This window comes from Mauremys reevesii, linkage group 3 (assembly GCF_016161935.1).
Source record: "Mauremys reevesii isolate NIE-2019 linkage group 3, ASM1616193v1, whole genome shotgun sequence".
In the NCBI taxonomy this organism is placed as follows: domain Eukaryota; kingdom Metazoa; phylum Chordata; order Testudines; family Geoemydidae; genus Mauremys; species Mauremys reevesii.
Genome location: NC_052625.1, coordinates 52,022,316 through 52,038,189, shown reverse-complemented (window position 1 = coordinate 52,038,189; position 15,874 = coordinate 52,022,316). Strand labels below are relative to the sequence as shown.

General features: G+C 43.5%; 1 protein-coding gene across 1 annotated transcript in view; it reads left to right on the top strand.

Annotated features, from left to right (window-relative positions):
- The first annotated feature begins 2,258 nt into the window (after nucleotides 1-2,258).
- DUSP10 (dual specificity phosphatase 10) overlaps nucleotides 2,259-15,874 on the top strand; it is a 36,791-nt gene continuing 23,175 nt past the window's right edge. The window contains exons 1-2 of the mRNA XM_039532198.1: nucleotides 2,259-2,535; nucleotides 4,458-5,306. Coding sequence (XP_039388132.1) covers nucleotides 4,502-5,306 — 805 coding nt within the window. The 5' untranslated portion in view covers nucleotides 2,259-2,535; nucleotides 4,458-4,501. The remainder of the gene's footprint in view (nucleotides 2,536-4,457; nucleotides 5,307-15,874) is intronic.

The window sequence follows — 15,874 nt, the reverse complement described above, 5'->3', positions numbered from 1 at the left end:
TTGTGCAGTTTCTAGGTACAGAAATGAAACATGCATAGATTATAAGCATGTACTTTATTTGCTGGCTGTATCCAAAGCAGGAAAATTCAGACTTATTCCCCACCAGTTAGCTCCAATGGTGGTAGCAGTAGTGGTGACTGTATTTCAAAGATAATTTAGGCATTTTCACCACCCTGTTGCCTAAAACTACTTAGTGTAGAGTAAGATGACACATGATAAAAGGGGCCCGAGTCTTGTCTAAACTATAACTTCCATGGGTGGAGCTGCACTGGTGATTGAATTATGGGGTTTAATGTTTCCTAAATAAGTTCAGTCACAGCAAGTGCAATTGGAGAGATGCTGGTGGGGCTGACATTAGTTGTTTAGTCTACACAGGCAGCCTTTAAGGCACCTAATTTTTAGGAGTAGCTCCTGCCCAGGTGCTCCCTTAAGCATTCCCACACAGCTGGCTGACAGTGGCCTCGGGCACCAAAGTGTCTAGTGCTGCCTGGTTCTGTTTGTATGCTGTGGCAAATATTTTGTGTGTGAGGCAATGGGGTGTGTTGCAAGCATTGCTGATTCTCTCAATGCTAGAATTCTCTGCTATGGGGAATTCTCTCTGGTGTCCTAGTCAAATTTCAGTCCTGCTAATTTCGTTCTAGCTACCTGAATCCCTCCTGTATCTTCAATTAGAAACAGCATCTAAAACTATTGTGTAGTGTTGCGGAGCGCTGTTAAACATATACCATGCTTTTGCTCTAGCAGTGGCTGCTTTCCAGTGGTAGGTGAAGTGATTCCTTATATATGTGTAATGTTTGTAAAATAGTTTTGGATCAGACTGACTCAAAATCACAACAGCTGTGACAGTCCCATCATGTCTGTATCAAACTCCATATCAATAATGGGACTTATATAACCAACGAGAGGAAAACTGGCAAAAGCAAGGCACATGAAATCATAGCTTTTTAAAAGTAATTGACAAAGACAAGGTTTGAAATAAGATGCTATTTGACACAGCATTTTACAAAGATGTACTAAATAGGAAGTCCTCTCTCCTTATGTTACAGTCTCTTCCCAGGCACGCTAGTTTACTGTTCTGAACCTCTGCTCGAAGGCTGCTACAGTAGAAGGCAGCACGGCTGCACTCCGTGATCGCTTCAATCCCTATTATCCTTTTAACAAGACAATAATAGCAAAGACACTCTGTGTCCTGGTTAATACCCAAGGTCACTGCCTCTGAAAGAGAGGCGGGGGGAGGGGGGAAGAGATGGGGTTTGGTGTGTTGATAGACTACTCTGTGAGACCCTGCAAATCCTAAGCGTACTGACAGAGAGATGCTGATTCCGCGCTGAAGCCTGGTACTGAGCTGGGATTGTCTCTCCCCAACATGCAGCCGTTTGGCAGCGGAAGCCAACAGCTTTCTTTAAAAGGCAGCTTCCAGCCTTAAAGGGCAGGGCTGATTCGCGCGGTGACAATTAGAATGAGGGAGATTTAAAAAAAATCGAGTGTGATTTTTTTTTTTTTTTGCAAATGCCTCTTGCATCCCAGGAGGCGCGTGCTGGGGGAAATGATGCCTTCACCCTTCCCGGGGCCGGGGGTTCCCTCCCCTGCTGGGTGACCCTGGGCAGGGCTGCAGCCAGGGAAGCGGCGGAGGGCAGAAGGCAGCCGGCAGAGCAGCCCCTGCGAACATGGATGGTGACTCCGCCGCACCTTGGAGTTCGTTCTCCGCTGCCCGGGGCTTATCAGCCTCCGCTCCACGCCTGCCTTTCGCAGCGTCCCGCCTGAGCCCCGGGGGAGCAGCTCCTGGATCGGGCTCCCCCCAAGTCTTTTTGCCAAGTGCCGCCTGCGTTGTCAACCCCTTGCCGGGGAGGGGTGGGGGTGGTGGGATTCACATGCACAAATCCATCTCGCGGCGCCCGCGGCTGCTCGTCTGAGGCCGGAGCGGCTCTGCGCGGGGGTTTCATTCACAGAAGGCGAGTCGGTGTGGAGGGGGGCGGGGAGAAGGACTCCAGAGCCGGGGAGTGAGCGAGGGCAGGCGAGGGGAAAGCGGGAGGGAAGGCGCGAGCGCGCGCCCCATTGACAACCCCGCCTAGGAACGGGTTAAGCACATGCCCGCTGGGTCAGTTGACATGTAAATACGGAGCAGCTGCTCCTCTCCGGCTCGGGCCGGCTCGTCCAAGCTTCTGATTGGCAGCCAATGACATCACCCCCTGGCCCCTCCTGTGTTATACCACAGCGGACTCAAAGCTACGTCGGATAAACCATCCCCAAGCGGCTGGGAGCCCAGCCCCCGGCTCCTCCCACTGCTCCCCTCCAGCCATTGGCACCCCGGCGCTGGGAGCCCGCCCACTCGGAGGGGAGAGCCCCCATTGGGCGCGGGCGCCGTCCGTCCCCTCCCGCTCCGCCCCTTTCGAACCTTACATTTACAGTGTAGCAAAAGAGAAAGTAACTCTGTTGCAGCGGGAGATCAATGAAGCCGAGTGAATGGGGGTTTAACGTGTAACTCCGTAGGCACAGACGGGCGCCGGATGCTGAAGGGGAATACTTATTTTTGAAGTAAGTGGAAGGCTCTCATGATGATGACAGGGGCGGGCAGCGTTTATGTAGTTGCACATAGGTGCAGTACCTATAATATACATAGTATGAGAGAAGGGCAGAGTTTTATCTGTATGAAATGCTACTTTTGAAGGGGTGGTTAGAAAGCTCGGTCAACAGTGTTGGGCTTGTACTGCTTCTGATTACTGACCTCTGCTCTTTCTAGTGAGTGTTAGTGGGATGGGGGAAGAGGCTTTTCTTGTTTGGGATTGCTGCAGTGTGTTTGGGGAGGGGGGGAGTGACTGAGAGACTGGAGTGCTCGGAGGGATCCTTGCATCTTCTCCCTTGGCTTTATCTCCCCACCCCAGACACACACTTCATTTTTGTATGGTCCTGGGGGAAGAGGGTGGTGGTTAGTGGTGCTAAACAGGGTGCCTTAGCTCTGTTCTCTGACTTCATGGATTTGCTGGAAATATATGACCCTCTGCTGCAGAGATGCAGATCTTCCAAAACTGCATATATCCTTGGGAAAACAATCCTCTGTACCTAGGATCAAATCCTATAATTGTTTTTTGTTATCTTACTGATTTTGTGTATATTTTGAAATAAAATTCGTTGCCTTTTATTTTTAATTGTGCTGCTCCCCCTGCCCCCTCCCCTTTACTACCTGGAGGAGATCGCTTTTTAGTTTTCCATTGTGTTTGACTGTCAGGCTCTCTTTTTAAAAAAAATGGGGGAAAGGGGGAGAGAAGGGATAGGCTAGACAATCTACCAGGGTCATTTTTTAAAGGTTGATGATCAGTCTCTACCCTGAGATTTCATTTTCTGTCTTGTTAGTGCTTTCATCTGTAGATGTTAAATATTTTCCCCATTGTAAAGATGTTTTCAAATTCATCCTGCAGAGAGATTTTTAGAGAAAAGAAGGAATTGAAGGGACTTGTTATCCCAAGGTGGGCCAGAGAATACAACTCACTGATATAAAAAAGGGATGTTATAGGTATTGTAGACATGGACAGTATAATGCTGGAAGGGGAGGAAACCAATATTAGAAGTGCTCAGTTGCTTTTATTTTGTTAGATTTTATTTAATTTGTTAGCTGGTTGATGGAATATATTTTGAGGAGGGGGGTACCAGATGCTCTGAAAGTTGGTGGATATTTTTTGGCGTGTGTGTGTGTGGGGGGAATAACTTTATGTGGTTTCCCTCAATAGACGAGACACTAAAGCTTGTAAAGATCATGACCTCGGGTCCGAGAGGGACCCTTATTTTTGGAGTCTTTAAAACTGTTGGGTGAGGGTGCTTCTCCCTCTAAGATTGCTTGAGGTGCTAGAGTTTCCAGGCTGATATATTTTTATTAGAATCGTACTAGGATCTGAAAAGGGGAAATGGAATGCAGGCTTGTGCCTTTCAGTTACATAATGATCCCTGGTATCTTCTGTTTTTTGTTATGCATTTGTTTTTGTATGGGTTCAAGCTTTCAAATGGCTTTCTCAAGGGTTTATTCCAAGGCTAGTTTTATTCAGTCTTGCTAGAAAAAGTTGCACATCTGCCTCTGACATATTTAGCTGCTGTGCATTCCTATGAGTTGTCGAGCCACGCCAGTAGTTCTGTCCCTTGCTGTGAGCAGAGGAAATGAGAGAACATGCCTTTTTATTATCTCTATCAGTTGTATGCTTTGCAGCCTCAAGGTTTCAGAGCAACTCAGCACCTGCATGTAAATGAATGTCTCCTCTCGACTAGTTGCATGGTAGGCCAATTGCATATTCTTCATTCTCTTTGCGTACAGGCTAAGAGTTGAAGCTTTTGCTGCAGAATTGGGAGAGGTTCCTTCATAAACTGCACTGAACTGATCACTCTTAGTCAGTGATGAGTATCAGAAACAGCTTTTAGAAATCTCTGGCCCTGTATATTTCATGTGATCCTTTTTCTTTTTCCCTTTGCAGACAGATCTTGAGTTCTTCTTGACTTGCCAATTCTCAGCCTCCTCATGCCTCCATCTCCTTTAGACGACAGGGTAGTAGTGGCACTTTCAAGGCCAGTAAGACCTCAGGATCTCAGCCTTTGTTTAGACTCTAGCTACCTTGAATCTGCTTCTTCTGCCAGTGAGAATCACACAAGTCTCCTTGGCACAGCTGTTGTGTCCCTAAAGGCTGCTAATCTCACGTATATGCCCTCATCCAACGGCTCTGCACGCTCCCTAAGTTGTGGATGCAGCAGCGCCAGTTGCTGCACTGTGGCAACTTACGACAAGGACAATCAGGCCCAAACTCAAGCAAGCACCAGCAGCACTACCAACGTAGGAACCTCTACCACCTGCCCTGCTAACCAAATGGTCAACAACAATGAGAACACGGGCACAGTGAGTCCATCGGGTGGAGTGGGGAGCCCGGCCTCAGGCACAACCAAGCAACTAGCTAGCATAAAAATAATCTACCCTAATGACTTGGCTAAAAAGATGACCAAATGCAACAAGAGCCACCAACAGAACCAAGGGCCTGTCATCATTGACTGCAGGCCATTCATGGAGTACAATAAGAGTCATATTCAAGGGGCTGTTCACATTAACTGTTCTGACAAGATCAGCAGGAGAAGGCTCCAGCAGGGCAAGATCACTGTCTTGGACTTGATCTCCTGCCGGGAAGGCAAGGACTCCTTCAAGAGGATCTTTTCCAAAGAAATTATAGTTTATGATGAGAATACCAATGAGCCAAGCCGAGTAATGCCTTCCCAGCCACTCCACGTAGTGCTGGAGTCACTCAAGCGAGAAGGCAAGGAACCTCTAGTTCTGAAAGGTACTTTTACCCGCTACCCCCAAAACAATCTTCTGGTTTCTTTTGTCTTTTTTCCATAAATGTCCTGTTTTGTTTTTGGTTTTTTTTTTTGTTTGGTTGAAAGATGTACACTTAAAATCTATTTGGGAATCCTCTCTCGATAAATAGATATATAGAGAGAGTCATCAATAGCAAAAGGAATATCCAATAAAATTACTGTGAGGTGGGTGTACAACTGTTGAAGGATCATCCTCAGAATAGTTCTCAATGGTTCACTATCAAACTTTGTGGGGGAGAGGGAAATGTATCTGGTGGGATCCTGCAGGGGTCTGTCCTGGGTCTGGTACTAGTCAACGTTTTCATTAGTGACTTGGATAATGGATCTGGAGAGCATTCTCCTAAAATTTACAGGTGACATCAAACTGGTAGGGGTTGCAAGCAGTTTGGAGAACAGGATTAGAATTCAAATCAACCTTGACAAATTGGAGAACTTTACTGAATTTCAGAATGTTGATTTCAGACAAGACAAGTGCAAAGTACTACACTTAGGAAAGAAAAATCAAATACACGGCTACAAAAAGTGGGGAGTAAGTGGCTAGGCAGTAGTACTGCTGAAAAGTATCTAGAGGATACAATGGATCAGAAACCAAATGAGGCAACAATGTGATGCAGCTCCTAAAAAGGCTAATATCATTCTGGGTTTTTTAACATGAGTGTCATATGTAAGACATGGGAGGTAATTGTTCTGCTCTACATGGCACTAGTGAGGCTTCAGCTGGAGTGCTGTGTCCAGTTCTGGGCACCACACTTGAGAAAGATGTAGACAAACTGGAGAGAGTCCAGAGGAGAGCAACAAAAATAATAAAAGGTTTAGACAACCTGACCTATGAGGAAAGGTTTTAAAAAAAACAAACCTGGGCATGTTTAGTCTTGAGATAAGAGGACTCAGGGAACCTGAACACATTTGAATACTGTTAAGAGCTGTTACAGAAAGGATGGTGGTCAATTGTTTTCCATACCTACTGAAGGTAGGGCAAGAAGTAATGGGCTCAATCTGCAGCAAGGGAGTTTTAGGTTAGATATTTGGAAAAACGTTCTACCTGTAAGGGTAGTTAAGCTCTGGAATAGGCTTCCAAGGAAGGTTGTGAAATCCCCATAACTGGAGGTTTTTAAAAATAGGTTGTTAAACACCTGTCAGGGATGGTCTAGGTATACTTGGTCCCACAGGAGGCTGTACTAGATGACCTCCAAAAGTCCCTCCAGCTCTCCATTTATGAGTCTATGATTAAGAGAGGGGAGGAAGATCTTAGCATGTATCTTGTATATACAACATGGAGCTGATAGAGCTTGGTGTTTAGGTATTTTTTTTAAAATGAATATTGCTGTCTGGGGGTGAAGAGAGGGAGGAAATGGACTTCCTAGATTCCTAATTTCTGTGCAGAATTTTAATTTTTCCTAACTCTAAAGGTTTGGACTAGAAATATTTACAGTAAAGGGCAAAGACCCAAGAAGATGCAATATTCTACCCAACTGTGTTAGATCAAATTGATTTTTGGGGACCTTGGATGTCTAGTAGTCTTGCTGTCTGTTATTTTAGTCTTCATAAAACTTAGCTCATAGAAGTTGGAGATGGGCAATAGGGGGTGGGGTAAAAGAAGAGGAAGAGCATTAACCTAACTAATGTGAGTTCTTGGATCAGTCTGTGGACTACCATGGTGTAGTATTTGTTCTGGTGGCTGATCATTTGGATCTCAAAATATTTCACTCTGTGCAGGGCTGGAATGTTGGGGGGGCATAAAGCAATTGCTCTGCTCTGAAGTGGTCTGCAGGAAAAATCTTTTTTGAAGAACTCCTGTTTTAATGCTTTGTCCAGTCTAATTTTCCGTGTTTCAAGTGATATCTTCCACCACTTTGAAAAGCTTTCCACAGTCTAATACTGTCTAAAGATATTTACCTTTTTCTTCAGTTCATTCTGTTATTTCTGTTGTCAGGCAAATTGCTTTCCCCTGCCTTGGTATTTAGGCCCTTCAGATACTTGGTTGACAGTTGTCTGGTCCTTCCTTCTTGTTTAGCCAAACTGTACATACTGAACTCCCTTAATCTTCCTCAGAAGTCATTTCTTCTAGCCTTGCAATTCTATCCCAAAGAATATGGCAGCTAAACTTGCTGTTCTGAGAGTTGCTAGAGGACTCTGTGGAAGTAGATGGGTTAAAGAATGGAGCTGAGTTAAAGGTTTTGTGGCAGCCTTCGTGATTTTGTTTAAACCTTAAAATCATGTTTTGGCTTTCTTGTGCATTAACTGCAACTCACAGTGACACTGATTTGATTTTGACAATTGTAACTGGTTCCCAATAGACTTTCACTGAAATCATTAGGCCATCATGATTCTTATGTATGTAAAAGGTACAGACACTCACCTTGTGCAGTGGAGCTTCCTTTTAAATTCAATGCGACTATTGGCCATAGTTCTGTCTTAACAAAGCTTTACTTCCCTGCTCCTTGTCTTGACACTCGTACCTTTTTCAGCAAAGAAAATTTTTATATTTCTTTGTAAGAAAGCTATGGGTAAATGACTTTGCATCAGGATCCTGATAGACAGTGTGGTAGCAATGGTTTATCTGCATAGATATTTGGTATCTGTGAAATGTTAGACATTGTAACAGTAGCGAGCAAGTCCACACGGGTGTCATGCTTGAAACATGGTTTTTATACCCTCCTCTACCGATGCTACCTGCTGGGATTTCATAGAATGCTTGCAAAATCACCTGGCACACACTACTTTGGTCCCGCTCTGAAGCAGACCATTTTAAAATTGGTGAGAAGCATTTAGTGGTTGGCTCAGAAGAGTCTCTTAATAGAGTTTGGATCTCTTCCTCTCCCTCCCACCTCCGCGCCCCCCCCCCCCCCCAATCAGATGTTCCCTCTGAACTATTTCTGCCAACAGGGGTGAAACTGAGGTAGAGGACAAGGGAAGAAAAACCTATGTGTTAACAAGGGAATGGAACTAGCTTGGGAAAGCACATCAGGCCGAGGAGGGCCAAGAACTCTCCCATTTTAAACAGGTGTCATTCATTTTTAACCCCCCCCTCCCCACCCCATCACCTAATTTGAAATGGGGTCTGAATAGGGGCCTCTTGGAGATGGGATTATTATGGAGTAATTAATAAGGCTCTGCTTAGGCTTCCATGCCTGGAAAGTGGCAGTAGAAGTGCTTGTTGTTTAGTTCCAGTTGTCATTTTGTGTGTGTGTGTGTGTGTGTTTAGGGATTGAACTAAAATTGAAGCAAGGATATAAAGCCTCTTTGCTTTTTATTTTAGATTTCTCTTGCTCACCGCAATCCAGTCATAATTTATTGCTGGCCCATCTGATCCTCTGTTTTATGTTTGTAAACAGTGGTTGCTAACCTTGCCGTCCAAATTTATGTCCCCCTGATCTGGTGCCATGTTCTCCATGTATGGTGCTGCCTGTCAACCAAGCAGCCTTGTTGCCATTTTAGTGTTGCAGTGTCACATTGAGGAGAAACTGATCAGAGAACCTCAAGGCCCTTGGCCTTGGGGATTAAATTACTGCTTTAATTTACAGTTCTTCAGGTTGGTGGCCTCAGTCCAAGATGTATTTTGTTCTAGATGTCTGACTATTTTTTTTATTTTTATTTTTTTAAAGCAGTGAAGGAAATATTGTGTGCTTTTCTAAGACCAGACTGATCTATTGATAAAATACACTTTTGAAATTGTATACATGGCAATGGAGAAATTTAAAGTTAAGCCAGGTTGCTTAATAAGTTATTTTTAATGTTAACAGGACCACATGTTGTACTGAGGCTGCAACAAGAAGACACAGCTGGGCAGTGTTGAATGTGATTGGTCTTTGCCTTTGTTTTATATAGGGATTTTAATCTCTCTAATGTTCCTCCCCCACTCACCTTCCTCCTACTCTGACCTGCCTTCTCTGCATTATTTCTTTTCCACTTCCTTTAGTTACGGGGTACACTTTTTTCTTTAAAAATTAAGGTAAGATTTGCATTTGATTTAAGCACTTCAAAAGCCAAGTTTGAAATGCTGCTATGCCTTTTGAATAACAAACATAAGAACTTGTATATATCAGATTATATTTTTAGCATTATTGTTAAATTGTGTATAAACTTAAACTGCTTTTTATTGTATCCTGACCAAATCCAAAGGTTTGGTTTGGTTGCATACAGTATGTCAAATAGCTGTCTCCCCCTACCCCCTCCTCCAAACTTCCCCTTTTTTACTCCCTTTAACAGTAGATGCTAGTATCAAGTAGTTATCAGAAACTAAAGGCACTTTCTTTAGTGGCTGTATTTCTTTGCATATCATCATATCTTTTTCCCCTTAGTGTCCCACATACAGAACTGATCACAGTGGTGTCTTTCACCAGTTCCACTAAATGACTAGCTGCACTTACACAATTTGCTTTGCCTTTCATTGTTCTGGAGCGGGGTAGGAGGTATTTATTTATTTTTTTCCATCTCCCTCGAAGTCAGTGGGTGGGAAAAGTCAGTGATTTGGGCCTACTTCTGCTCTCCTTGAAGCTGATGGAAAAATAGTCACTGCATTCAGTGGAAGTAGACTTGGGAGCCATGATGGCTTGGTCCCTCGCCTCATTGGCCCATGGAACCGTGTGGGAGGGAGAGACATGGGGTGAAATCCTGGCCCCACTGAGGTTAACAGCAACACTTCCAGGACTTAACCAAGGGTGTGGAGGCACCTTAGTGCCTTACAGGGGGGGGATTCTTCTGTTAGTGACTAATCCACAGTTGAAGCAATATTGCCAACCCTTGCAATTTTATCACAAGTCTCGTGGTACTTGGTGTTTCCTTTTTATGTTTTTGTTTTTCCCCTTAAATCCCCAGCTCTTGGAGTCAGGTAATTGCATAAATATCTCCACTTTAATTATGAATAATGTTGGGTTTTTTCCCCTCTGGGATTGCAGGAAAAAATCTGGGGCAGGAAATGAATTGTCAAGGCACACCAGAAGATATGTTGCAGGGTGGAGGGAGACCATTTAAAACAACCCAAAAAACCCCAAAACATGATTTTGCAAGCCAATCACTTTTTTCTTTCATTTCCTTTCCTTTTTTTAAGAGGAGGCAGGCTGATTTGAGATTTTGAATGCATGCGATTGGCAATCCTGCTGAAGGGGGCTTGTTTCTAAAGAAAGTCTTGCTGCTTTTCACAGTACTGTGCATAATTGGGTTATATGAACCCAGAGAAGTGTGGCTAAAGCTCAGTTAGAGCCCCTTGTAACTCCTTTTGTTTCCCTCTTGGTGTGAGGAGCTTATTTGTGGTCTGGTGTTCTACCTTTGCACTGTTCATCTAACGGGGGAATAAATGAAGTGTTTTAGGTCTTGTTATAGTGATGAGTGTAAAACCTGCCACCAAGCCACTGGTTGCTTATTGTCATGATCTAAGAATAATTTCCAAACTCCTAATTTAAACAGGTATCAAGAAAGTTAAAATAATTCCTAAATACAGAGCTTTGTAGACTTTAAATAAACGTCCATCTAATGTCTCACACTAAGCTCACTGTGAAATAGTTATCTGCTTTCTTCTCTGTACCTGATGTTAGTTTTTTCTTCAGAAATAAACATGGTTATGTTTTGTTGATGTCAGAGTTGCTCTAAATATGCAGATGTGTAATTATGGATTAAAATTCAGCTCTCAGTGACTGACTGACCAAAACTACTGGCCAATAGAATATATGAATACTTAGCATGTATTTCTGCCAGGGATCTCAATGCACTGAAGTCAATTAGACCAGTGGCTCTCAACCTTTCCCGACTACTGTTCCTCTTTCAGGAGTCTGATTTTTCTTCCATGCCCCCAAGTTTCACCTCACTTAAAAACTACTTGCTTACAAAATTAGACCTAAACATACAAAAGTGGCAAAACACACTATTACTGAAAAATTGCGAACTTTCTCATTTTTACCATGTAATTGTAGTCCAATTGATTTTTTTTATAAATATTGTACTTGCATTTCAGTGTATACTATATAGAACAGTAAAAGTAAGTCATAGTCTGTATGAAATTTTAGTTTGTACTGACTTCTCTAGTGCTTTTTAGGTAGCCTGTTGTAAAAGTAGGCAAATATCTAGATGAATTGAGGTATCCCCCTGGAAGATTTCTGGGTACCCCCACTGAATAAGACCATAACTACACTAGGAAAAAGTTGCATTTTTAAATGTTAACTAATATGTGAAAATCCTAGTGTGATTAAAAATAACTCTCTTACCTTGTGAAATTCTGGCTACACTGAGATCGTCAGCTCCCAATGTCAACTTCACTAGGGCCAGGATTTCACCCTAAGATTTTCATAAATACTAGCTAACACGTTAAAACGACTGCTTTTTTTTCTCTCCTCCCCCCCCACCCCCGAGGTTGACAAGACTTTGTCTACATTCTCTCTCCACTCCAGCTTTGTACATGGGGTTATACAAAGTAAACTGAGGCATAAGTATTCTTGGAAAATTTAGCATTCTCAATCCCTTATACTACATTGAGTGGACATTGCTGCATAAGAAACTGAAAACTACTCTTTCTCTTTGCAGCTACATGAAGTGCTGTCCTTGCCTCCAAAATAAATGGTACCTATTGTGTGGTGTCCCAGCATGCACTGTGCTGGTTATGTCACACTCAGCCTTGAAGAAAGCAGGAGACTACCTCTGTGTAGGGGTAAGAAGTCCTGTTTTTCTTCCAATGTTGCATTTTTCTCTTTCAAAGGTTTTCAATATTATTATACCCTGGGGATCCACAATAAGAATATTAAAAAGCAAACTATTTTAAAGAACCACCCCTGCAATATTGGGGAGGAACAATCTGGATTTACCATCCCTTTTTGGAGGCTGGCTCCATCTCTGTAATGCTTGGTGTGACATCACCTGCAATGTGAATGGCAGGTTTAGCACTAGATAAGAGCTGGCATTTGGGTGAAGGGGATTAGCAGTGCATAGATCTGCAAAAGATTACAGAGTTAGGTTTTGAGTGGCTAAATTTACTAATACTGCCTTTCATTCTCTTTACCCAGTTTGTTACAGGACATTCAGTACCTGCTACTAAAGTTCCATTGTTCTTGGTAATATTGTATTTTTAAGATCCCCCTTCAGTGTAAGTTTAATGCTGTTGATAGGCACTGGATTGACAGCCCTGGCAGCAGTCCCTGCTTAACTACAGAACCAGGTACAGCACTGACCTTGTCTTCACTGCTAAAAAAAGGTGTTTTTTTTTTCTTAACTTGGGGTAACTAACCTGCATGAACTGTTCTGAGGTAAAACCACAATATAGTTAAAGCACTTCAATTTTACTTCAAGTAAATTTGTCAAGGTCAGCCCCTGGAAGGAGTATAGGGCTGTTCAGTTTTACCATGAGATAAGCAGCCCTATTCCAGGGCCTTGTCCTCATGGTTTTTTACCTTGGGGATAGTTCGTGTGTGTGTTACCCTGAGGTAGAGGGGAAAAAAACCAAGCCTCTTTTTAAGCAGTGAACATGAGTCACCTTGCGCTGTTGCTGCTTGTAGCTTTGACACACTGACCCAAAAATGAACCCCAACCCTTGCTTGGAGAAACCTTCCTTAAGGCTGCAAGGCAGATCAATCTCTTCACCTGTTGGCTCGTTGGTCACCACTGAGACTTCCAGCCTGAGTGTTCCTGTTAGTTGTCATGTGGATGTACAAAGCGAACCTGCTGTACAAACAAAATACCAAAACCGCATTTATGTTCTAGGCTTGAGTGGTAACCTGGACACTGCTTAATGCAAATATGTCTGCATAATGCCTTTTTAAGTTTGCACACACAGGTGGGTTTTTTCCTTCAGAGTAGCAGCTGACGTTGTTACTGTGCTTAATACTCAAAGGTTCTTAAGATTACTGTGGGTTTATAATAAATCTGAAATGTGCTGTGGGGGATCAACTGCTGGGCTTCAAGCTGTGACTTCTTAACATGTTTGTTTGATGGAATAAGTAAGAGAATGTTAAGGTTGCATATTTTAGGACTCAAAAGCCAAGAAACGCCCAAAGTAGGACCACACATGCAACCTTAACTGTGTGGGTGTGTGTACACCCTACACGGTTTTTATTCTCATGATCACACGCTCTTTCTCAGTAATATAGTGAAGCATTCAACTTTGTCACAATTTTTAGATACAGAAATGTAGCACTTCCTACTGCCACTCTATTTATGCAGACAACCTCAGGAAAGTTCTTTATTTCAGTTGCAGTTTACCAGGTGCAGGGGGGGAAAAATGCATGGCCTTGTATTTAAGGAAATATGCAATCATATAATATAAAAATTGTGATAATGCATATAGAATCCTAGAAATGTAGGGCTGTAAGGGACCTTAATAGGTCATCTAGTTCATCACTCCCATGCTGAGGAGGAGGTGGTGGTGGTAGTAGTAGTATACCCAGATTATCTGACAAGTGTTCTATGTAGCCTGATCTTAAAATCCATCAAGATTCTGCAATTGTCATAGGTAACTTGTTCCAGTGCTTAATTACTCTTGTAATTAGATTTCCCAACACCCCCGCCCCACTCCACAATATCTAAATCTCCCTTGCTACAAACTAAGCCCATTACTTCTTGTCCTACCCTCAGTGGACATGGAGAACAATTGATCATTGTCCTCTTTACAACAATCTTTTCGGTATATATGCACAAGAGGGCAGAGCTAAGATTAAGCATGCAGCTTGAACTGTGCAACTATACCAGTCTCTTAACTTTGTTACTGATCCCCCCACATAGAATCTTCTAGAATGTGTTTGCAGGCGCCAAAAAATCATGCGTTTTTTGGCTTAAATACCATAAGATTAAAAAAAACAAACACTTGGAGTTATTTTTATTTGCTGCCTTGTTTCCGAGCCTTTAGGGTGCACTCAGTGATGTCTTCAAGCTTTTGTCTGCAACCATAAGGGCTAGAAAACCCTTTTTTTAAATGAAAGCTGAGCTTCTTGGTTAGTCCCAGGGTGCCAGCATCTGGGCTCTAAGAAAAATGCCAAATATTGCAAATCTCACGATTAAAATTGCAAGATTTAGCAACACTGCTGGAGGGAATACTGAAGAAGAGAATAGTTCCTTCCATATCCCTGAATTTCTGTTTGGCTTAATGCAACTCATATGTCTCTTGCAAACCTGTCTGTCTCACTGCCCACTAAAGTCCTGATCCTATGAACGTGCGTGCAATAGCTTTACTCATGGGGCTAGCTCCACAAGTCCCAATATTATTGTGGACACAATTGTCCATGGGATCAGGCCAGGTTACCAGGCCCTCTGCTCCTACCCTCCCCCCCCACCGCCTGTAAAATAAATAAATACAGGTAGACCACTAGATTGGCCATGCATTATGCAGTTGTACCCTGCCTCTGCTTATGACACTGTTGGCACTTAAAAATAATGTGCATGTGTACAATGCTAACTTTCAAAGCCTTGCAGCTTGGCCACTTTTGCCCGTGGAAAATTCCAGAACAGTCAGTGAGGGGCACTTCTCTGCCACATTAAAACTTTCTCCGCAAGATGCTTCATCATTAGAGCTGTTTTTGTTTTGTTTTTAAATTTTTGTACTGGGAATTATTTTTGCTCAAATTAAAATTCACCTTCAAGGCAACACCAAACCTGGAAAAATCTGTCTGGGAGGGAAAGTTTCAGCATTGATTTCGAACACCCCACCCCTAAGCTCTATTGTGCTCTAGGGAGAACAAATCTTTCTACCCTGTTGCAGATCCTGGGCTGGTAGAATGTCCTCTGTGGGATTTGGGGTGTGGGAGGGATAGCATAGTGGAGGTGGCATCCTCTTCTGTGGAGAAGACAGGAGAGCTGCATGTGTAGGGTGTATATGTACATAGATTATGGGTGTACTATCTGGGACAATGGCTATAACTGTCAGCGGTGGTGTCAGGCACCAGCACTCCCAAGTGTGTGTCTGGGGCGGCAAGCCGCGGGGGGGGGGGGAGCGGCCTGCCGGTCCCCGTGAGGGCGGCAGTCAGGCAGCCTTCGGCACCGTGCCTGTGGGAGGTCCGCCAGTCCAGCGGCAATTCAGCGGTGGGTATGCCAAAGCCGCGGGACCCGCAGACCTCCTGCAGGTGCGCCACCGAATCCGCAGGACTGGGGACCTCCCGTAGGCAAGCCACCGAAGGCAGCCTGCCTGCCGTACTTGGGGCGGCAAAAAAGCTAGAGCCGCCCCTGATAACTGTCAAGTCACTGCAATGATAACTACCCCTGTGCGATTAAACCTACATAATGGACTTGCTGGGAGGCCTTGGGCAAGTCATTTTAATCTGTCTGAGTTTTCTTTTTAATCTCTCCAACTCCTGATTTTACAAAACAGAGCTAATACTTTGCCTATCGTGGTTACCATTCTATGTAATTGACCCAGAATTATCAACAATAATTTTCCTATGCTTTCGTACTATGTCATCTGCAGCCTTGCCAATCCCAAGCTTTGAAAAATCACGAGTCTGCCTCCCCCCCCAAATCAAACATTATAAATAAATCTTGGGTTCTTATGTACTGTGATTTCTTCCCACACCATTTTTTCTGTCTGCAATAGCGAAGGGTAGAAACTTTATTTTAAAAA